At 35.1% G+C, this 8,823-nt stretch overlaps 1 protein-coding gene across 3 annotated transcripts; it reads right to left on the bottom strand.

Moving 5' to 3' along the window:
- Positions 1 to 1,434: 1,434 nt before the first annotated feature.
- LOC121234374 (cytochrome P450 CYP82D47-like) lies at positions 1,435 to 6,594 on the bottom strand. Of its 3 annotated transcripts, none has more exons than XM_041130312.1 (3): positions 5,547 to 6,594; positions 4,818 to 5,176; positions 1,435 to 1,731 (listed from the first exon to the last, which is right to left on the bottom strand). In XM_041130312.1, the coding sequence occupies exons 1-3, from the start codon at positions 6,507 to 6,509 to the stop codon at positions 1,464 to 1,466; spliced, it is 1,590 nt and encodes a 529-aa protein (XP_040986246.1). In that variant the 5' UTR covers positions 6,510 to 6,594; the 3' UTR covers positions 1,435 to 1,463. The 3 variants fall into 3 exon arrangements, with proteins under 3 accessions (XP_040986246.1, XP_040986252.1, XP_040986237.1); XM_041130318.1 differs by having other exon boundaries at positions 1,435 to 1,709; positions 4,796 to 5,176; positions 5,547 to 6,593; XM_041130303.1 differs by lacking the exon at positions 1,435 to 1,731 and having other exon boundaries at positions 4,435 to 5,176; positions 5,547 to 6,593.
- Positions 6,595 to 8,823: the final 2,229 nt, after the last annotated feature.

Raw genomic sequence — 8,823 nt, 5'->3', positions numbered from 1 at the left:
AATGATTGTTGAACCCTCTAGTTACATCATGTACAAACTAAACTAAAAGAATGATCAGATTCTCATGAATAGTAATCTTTTCATTCTATCAAGGTAACAAAAAGTTCAACTTTCTTGAAACCATTGCAAAGCCAATTTCACTTACTAAGAAACTAAAGTGAGGCTTCAATCATTCTTCTTCCATTCAATGTAAGCAGAAAAGTAGTGGCTATTAAGTGGCAATAAAGCACCTCTTTGTGTTGTCTATTGCTTAATGCAGCACATTTTGTGATGTGAATCTGTTGCCCACCATGAGCTACATTATCCACTCCTATACTAAATGACCATGTATTTAATTATGATTTAAGTTTAGAATAATTTAAAATTCATGTCAATAATTATAAAAACAATTTAGAATTTGAAGTCTTTAATACTTCTGTTCGTCTCTATAATACTTCATATACTTAATTCATTTTATGACTATGCATTTAAATAATATTGAAGTCTTTCAACCATGTAATTATTTTTCATTTTATTTTTTAATGACCAATTAAAATTTTAAATTGCCACCTTACTCAAAAAAAGAAATATATGCTGCTACTTCTTTTAAGATGCTAGCTCCTCTCCTCCAGATGTTTTTTTTTTTTTCTTTTTTAAGACTGTTTGAGACTTTTCTTGGTCAAATTTAGTGGGTTGTTTTATTTTTATTTTTATTTGTTTTACCAGTAATATCTTAATTCATTTTATGACTATTCATTTAAATAATATTGAAGTCTTTCAACCATTTAATTATTTTTCATTTTATTTTTTAATGACTAATTAAAATTTTAAATTGCTACTTTTTTTAAGATGCTAGCTCCTCTCCTCTAGATGTTTTTTTTCTTTTCTTTTTTTAAGACTCTTTGAGACTTTTCTTGGGTATTCAAATTTAGAAAATGGACAATAAAATGTTGTTTTTAATACTTCGGCCCAAGTTTTCTCAAGAGATTTATAGAAATAGTAGCAGCAGGGAAATCATTAAACCTTATGCATGTTTATCTACGTTGGTTTGAGCTTCAGAGGATGAAGCTTTCGACTTTGGGATAGACCAGCACGGTAACAACTTATTTAGATAGTAAGATTAAATGAGATTATTTTAGATAAAAGTTGAAAGTTAAATAAAATATTATTTTTTTATATTATTATTGTTTTAGAACTTAAAAAAATTGAATTGTTTATTATATTTTGTGTAACGATGAGATGAAATAAAACAGTTTTTGTCTTCTAACAGGGCAGAGATGCACTCATCAAATATTATTGATGACCACAAATACATGTTTAAAAAAAAAAAAAAAACTTAAACAATTACTGTTGTTCATGCTTGTTAATATAACACATTTTAAGTGATTGTCCATTTAAGTATTAGACATAAAATTATTTAAAATACATCGTATCAATAAATGCGATGGAAGATGACAAAGTTTAAGATAAAAAGAGTAGCATTTTTACGCAAGGAGATGAAAATTAAGACGTGGAGAGACGAGAACTTCAAGCGGGGTTGCCTTCAAGTTTGTCAAGCCAACGCTCTCTGTCATATCCACATCTTCATTAAATGGCTTAGAAATGTTGAAACTGTGTAAGAAGCTAGCGAGCGTCAAATGCACCACTTGAAGAGCTAGGGAGACCCCTGGACAAGCTCGCCTTCCTGAGCCGAAAGGAATGAGCTCAAAATTCTGACCTCTCAGGTCCATGTCCCTGTGAGTAGTCAAGAATCTCTCTGGTCTGATAGGTTGTATTATGCATGAGGGTGTGCTAGTTCTGATAGGTTGTAAATAATCTCTAAGTGTCTTGTTCTGATTTACTACTTCCCTATCATGATTCTTATTTTCAGCCATGGTGCTCTTAGTGTCAGAAGATGACTCAATAGAAAGTGATTATGAGGTAAAAGACGCTTGTGATTCTGTCCTAACCAACCGAGAAGTATGGTCCCTAGTCCAACCAGTCGTACAAACAAGAACAGAAAATAAAAAAATATGCAAGACAAACAGAAGAAAAAAAATAAAGTAAAACAAAATAAAGAAGAATGTCACCCAAGCTGTGAAGAGGTTCACAGCACTACAAACGTCTTCTCAACAATTTGAGAATGCTTTGATAAACACCAGTTGTCCCCGGTAACGGCGCCAAAAACTTGATGGCTTTCTAAATATGTCTTCCAAGTGCTGAAGCTATCAAAGTAGTACATGGATGAGTTCCATGGTCATTCCACAGGGACAATAGTATTCATGCTGAGCAAGCATATAATGAAGTGTATTTTGTGTGAGGAGCTTGTTGGTGAAAGGGCTATTTATGCAACAAAGAAAAGAAACAAGAAAAATATATTTATGTACTGATTTGAAGTGTATTAATGAAGAGTGGTTGGGATCTTTTCTGTATTTTTTGAATAATTTTCTGAATGCTTGTAGACTTAAAAATAATGGAAACAGAAAGAAATGAGAAAAGAAATTGAATACTAGATAATTGAGTGCAAGTAATGTAGAGATTGCAGTAATATCAAAGAAAGTGACACAATATGTCAAACACTTGGGCTACAAGTGTCTTCAGCCCAGCATTTTATCTCCAGTATAAAGTATCTATAGAGTGCAAATAAATTTACTATAAAAACTAACGATGAAAAATCTTGAAAATATTACCAAGTTTCTGTTGTGCCTTACGTCAACAGTAGAACAAGAACAAGAGTTTTTGGTTTTGACTTATCTCAACAAAATCAACTTGCAAAACTATAAAATAGATTTTTATCATATCAGAATCACTCTAATAAGTAGTTTAGTGCAAGAGAATCCATATCTTGTAGCTCAAGCTGTAAACTTAGCCTAACATCATTCTCTCAAGGAAATAGAAAATAAAACAATTAAACTCAAACTCATAAACGAGTGCTCTGTGCATCACAAAACTGCCAATAAAATTTCAGAATCTCTACTATTAAGGAAATAAAATCATCTCCAACCCCAAAAAACTGCAAACGAAAAATCCAATAGAAGAAAAAACAGAAGAATGAGAAGAGACGGCGCACAACAAAAATCTTTTCTTTATACTCTACATCCCTTTTTGCATTTTGCGTCTCCTCTCTGCATTTTAAGTTTAGAATAATTTAAAATTCATGTCAATAATTATTAAACAATTTAGAATTTGAAGTCTTCTGTTCCTCTCTATAATACTTCATATACTTTTTGTATGATAACTTATTATAGTCAGTGATCGAGGCATTTTTTTTATTTGTTGTACCACATCAGATAATATCTTAATTCATTTTATGACTATGCATTTAAATAATATTGAAGTCTTTCAACCATTTAATTATTTTTCATTTTATTTTTTAATGACCAATTAAAATTTTAAATTGCCACCTTACTCAAAAAAAGAAATATATGCTGCTACTTTTTTTGAGATGCTAGCTCCTCTCCTCTAGATGTTTTTTTTTTTCTTTTTAAGACTGTTTGAGACTTTTCTTGGTCAAATTTAGTGGGTTGTTTTTTTTATTTTTATTTGTTTTACCAGTAATATCTTAATTCATTTTATGACTATTCATTTAAATAATATTGAAGTCTTTCAACCATGTAATTATTTTTCATTTTATTTTTTAATGACCAATTAAAATTTTAAATTGCCACCTTACTCAAAAAACAAAATATATGCTGCTACTTCTTTTAAGATGCTAGCTCCTCTCCTCTAGATGTATTTTTTTTTTTTTCTTTTTTAAGACTGTTTGAGACTTTTCTTGGTCAAATTTAGTGGATTGTTTTTTTTTTTTTTTTTTTTTTTTTTGTTTTACCAGTAATATCTTAATTCATTTTATGACTATTCATTTAAATAATATTGAAGTCTTTCAACCATTTAATTATTTTTCATTTTATTTGTTAATGACTAATTAAAATTTTAAATTGCTACTTTTTTTAAGATGCTAGCTCCTCTCCTCTAGATGTTTTTTTTCTTTTCTTTTTTAAGACTCTTTGAGACTTTTCTTGGGCATTCAAATTTAGAAAATGGACAATAAAATGTTGTTTTTAATACTTCGGCCCAAGTTTTCTCAAGAGATTTATAGAAATAGTAGCAGCAGGGAAATCATTAAACCTGATGCATGTTTATCTACGTTGGTTTGAGCTTCAGAGGATGAAGCTTTCGACATTGGGATAGACCAGCACGGTAACAACTTATTTAGATATTGAGATAAGATGAGATGATTTTAGATAAAAGTTGAAAGTTAAATAAAATATTATTTTTTTATATTATTGTTGTTTTAAAATTTAAAAATATTGAATTGTTTATTATATTTTGTATAACGATGAGATGAAATAAAACAGTTTTTGTCTTCTAACGGGGCAGAGATGCACTCATCAAATATTATTGGTGACCACAAATACATGTTTTAAAAAAAAAAAAAAAAACTTAAACAATTACTGTTGTTCATGCTTGTTAATATAACACATTTTAAGTGATTGTCCATTTAAGTATTAGACATAAAATTATTTAAAATACATCATATCAATAAATGCGATGGAAGATGACAAAGTTTAAGATAAAAAGAGTAGCATTTTTACGCAAGGAGATGAGAATTAAGACGTGGATAGAGAAGAACTTCAAGTGGGGTTGCCTTCAAGTTTGTCAAGCCAACGCTCTCTGTCATATCCACATCTTCATTAAATGGCTTAGAAATGTTGAAACTGTGTAAGAAGCTAGCGAGCGTCAAATGCACCACTTGAAGAGCTAGGGAGACCCCTGGACAAGCTCGCCTTCCTGAGCCGAAAGGAATGAGCTCAAAATTCTGACCTCTCAGGTCCATGTCCCTGTGAGTAGTCAAGAATCTCTCTGGTCTGAATTCGTGAGGGTTGGGCCAAATGTTCTCGTCTCGGTGAATTTTCCAGGCATTCACCATTAACCGTGTGTCGGCCGGAATGTGATAACCGGCTGAGAGGGTGCAGTCTTCCATGGCAGCACGAAGACCAATGATCGGACTAGGTGGGTATAGGCGCAGTGTTTCCTTGACAATGGCTTGGAGATAGACCAAGTCTTTTATGTCGGATTCTTCGACGTGTCTATCCTTGCCAACGTTTATGTCTAGCTCATCACAGGCCTTCTTTAGTGCATCGCTATTGTTGAGTAGCAAAGACAGAGCCCATGTGAGAGTGACCATTGTGGTGTCACTTCCTGCTAAGATTAGATTCTGCCAAAATAATAGCTCATGACTAAACAATAAATCATCCACCTTTTTCTGATGAATTTTTTTTTTTTTTTTTTTTTTTTTGGTATCAATGATCCAACCCTTAAACTTGGGGCACATCCCCAAGACCAAAGCCCTTAACAGTTGAGTCAGTCCCTAAGGATTCCTCGATAAAGCCTTGAAAGTGAAAACTTTATGCGACAAAAAAAAAAAAAAAAATGTTTTGATCCCTTGAGTATTGAATTATATTCATATTTTTCAGGATTTCTTACTATGTTTCTCTATTTTCTGTTTGTTTTGGTTGGTTTAGCTATCACCCGTCAAGTTTTTACCTTGGGACTCGTGAAAGAGATGAAAGTCACGAAGAACTTACCAGGGAAGTAGCCTTGTTGATGGTGTCAGCATCAAATCCTGAAATCTGGGCATCTTCGAGGGTGTTGAGCATCACATCCATAAAATCCTGCTCTTCTATTCTCTTCCCATCTGACAACTTCTTCTGTTTATGGTCCTCCAGCCACCCTCCAACTAGAGCGTCCAATTGTTTTGCAGTTCTCTTCATCCTTTTCTCATATCTATTTAAATCCAACCACCCCAGAAACGGTATTGCATCAGACAACACAAACACACCAAACAGATGAAAAAATTCCCTCATCACTTTCTGAAAGCGACGTGCCTCATCTTCATCAAAATCAGCATTGGTTCCGAAGTATCGCTTACCTCCAACGATTCTTAAAGCAAGATTCTGTGTCAAATCCCCAAACCATTGCTTCATGTCCACAAGAACTCCACTTTCTGCACTGCCTTTGCTAACCCAGAACTGGTACAATTCCTTGATCGCAGTTCCCACCTCTGAAGCTCGTATATGCTTCAGCATATCAAGCCGATGATTCGACAAAAGCTCAACTGTAGCTATCTTGCGCATCTCACGCCAGTATGATCCATATGGAGCAAACCCAAACATAGCATAGTCATATCCTAACAACTTTGAGGCTGCAATGCTCGGTCTGGTGGAGAAAACCTTGTCATGGACAGTGAAACACTCTCTGGCCATTTCCCAACTATTCAGAACCAAAACTCTGTGAGAACCCAACCTAATAGTAAAAACTGGGCCGTATTTGTCAGCCATGGCACCCAGTGTTTTGTGGGTCAGTTGCCGGCCGCCGAGTAGGTGCATATGGCCTATAATAGGCCAAGCGCCACCAGCTTGAGGCGCAGTACAGGTCTTTTTCGTTTTCTCACGAATAATTTGGCTTCTCAAGTACTGAAAACAGATACATACTAGCAAAGCAAAGAGGCAAGACAACAGAGTCAATAGGAATTGGAGTAGAGGATCCATTGTTAGGGCTGAGAGTCTCACTAACACGACAGGTTTTGTCGAATTAAGTAACTTTAGATATCCTCATTTATAATGTTGTTTTCTTCTGATGTTTGTCATTTGTTTGGAAGATAAGAATAGTCGACTTCTTCTTTTTTTTGAAAAAAGAATAGCCGACTTCTGAGGTCTTGTTGCCATTTTCTCAAATAAGAAAAAAAAAATGTCCGTTGACATGTTCAATGCACTCCAGAAAATTTTATTTATTTATTTATTATTATTATTATCATTTTCTATTGCGAAGAAAATGAGTTCTTGTTGCCAGCCTATGAAGACTCAACCTAAGTTACCTAATCCCACCACTTGTAACTCGCCTATATTCAAAGTTCAAACTGTCAAAATCAGAACTACGGCAATTCCATGACCGATTGCTAAACAATTTCAAACAACAATTTTGTAATATCTGGTAATTTGTCTTGTTGCTTGGAAACGCTCATTTTTTTCAAAGGATGCTTGGGTTTCAAAGGATCCGTACTATTTTTTTTCATTCCACACCAAAAATTCTCCAAACAAAAATAAAAGAATGCGGCTCAGTCAAAATGGAAAAGTACAACTATCCAAGCATGTCACCCACAAAAAGGGTTTGCCAAACCTCATTTGGGAGCAATTCCAAACTTATATGTCTACAGCACTACCATATGAATATGACCTACAATAAGTACTAGCACGGGACCATTGATGGTACTAACAAGAGATAATGAAACATAGATGGGAAAATTCCATAACTTGAGTCATTTCCATCGTGCCTGTGGAAGCCCACTCAATGTCTCATGCAGTTGACGGGATCAGTCCATTGGATCTAAAGCCACGGCCCCTTCCACAATTTCCCCTCCCACAGCCTCGTCCACGGCCTTGAACAGGTGCTTCTCGATGGTATCCTTCCTCTTTCTGTGTATCAACTTGAGGTCCACTATCCCTTCCATGGCCACGGAAACCACATCCTCTTCCATGACCCCTACCCCTTGCATTGCCTCGACTGCGGTCCCAACCTCCATCCTCATAATCAGCTGCCACAAAACCATTCCCTCTAGCTTTTGCCCTTCCTTTGCCACCACGGCCCTAACCTCGACTTAGGTGAACCCTCTCCATCATAATCAAACTCTGTAGATGGCTTCACCTGCTTTGTGGGTAATGGAGGTTGGTACCCAACAAGGATGCATTCAATTCCTTCTTTGAAAGGGTTAGGGTACGTTTGGATCCTAAACTTCTCTCAACTTATCATTATAACTTTTTCAAATTCCAACACAAAATATAATAAACAATTCAACTTTTTCAAATTTTCAAAATAATAATATTAAAAAAATAATATTCTAACAATATTTTATCATCTCAACTCAGCTTAACTTAGTTCAACATCCAAACGTAGCCTCATTGTTATCAATGACACATGCCTTGTGGTTTCCAATGGAAGGAGGCCTTCCTCTTGGGGCTCCCATGTATCAGTTATATCGGTGGATCTAATTGAGGTATTCTGATGAAGGCCAACAATTCTTCTCTTAATTAACTCCATAATTTTCACCGTCTTGTTGATGGCTCTTCCCATTGCCTTGAATACAATTTCACTTGAACTGTTTTCCACTTGAAGCAAGCTCATAGCATAGGTGATATAGTTGCGCATCCTTCCCTGACTCGTAATACGAATCTCATTTGCATCAATTGGTGTCTCAACTCTCGTCTTCTCCACTCACTGGTACCGATCCATCGTGGTTCGTTAGGATAAGTTTGCTCTACCAAGAAAGTACCAATCCATCGTACTTGTTAGCCATGGCAACCAATTTTTCTTAGGTGAGTTGCGTCTGCCTAGGAGGTGCATATGGCTGATAATAGGCCACCCGCCACCCACTTGAGGAGCACTGCAGGTCTTTTTCTCATTAACAGTTCGTATCTTTTGGTGGTTACAAAAGATACAAACTAGCTAGGAGGGCAAAAAGGCTTGAGCTCAGACTCAGTGAACAACAAGTAGAGGAGAATGGCTTGTTACAGCTCATATGGTGGAGTAGGAATGGGTTTTTAGTGAACATGTAAATTTAGAGGGATCTTTGACTTTCATATGGTTCTTCTCATGATTGTCATATTCTTAAGAAGATCAGAATATGTGACTTTTTGAGATCATGCCCATAAATTATCACAAATAAGTTAGATGACTGCCATATTCATCGCACTTCGGCTTCAGCAAAAACTTTAAGCTCCCCTATTTTGAAATTGGCTTTGGTTAGTTGTCACAACCAACATGTAGGTTTGGATCTCAAACTCATCTTAACTTATCTTATCTAATCAT

This window comes from Juglans microcarpa x Juglans regia, chromosome 1D (genome assembly GCF_004785595.1).
Source record: "Juglans microcarpa x Juglans regia isolate MS1-56 chromosome 1D, Jm3101_v1.0, whole genome shotgun sequence".
NCBI classification, from domain to species: Eukaryota; Viridiplantae; Streptophyta; class Magnoliopsida; order Fagales; family Juglandaceae; genus Juglans; species Juglans microcarpa x Juglans regia.
Note: the sequence above shows the minus strand (reverse complement) of the source record. Positions and strands in the feature narration are given on the sequence as shown.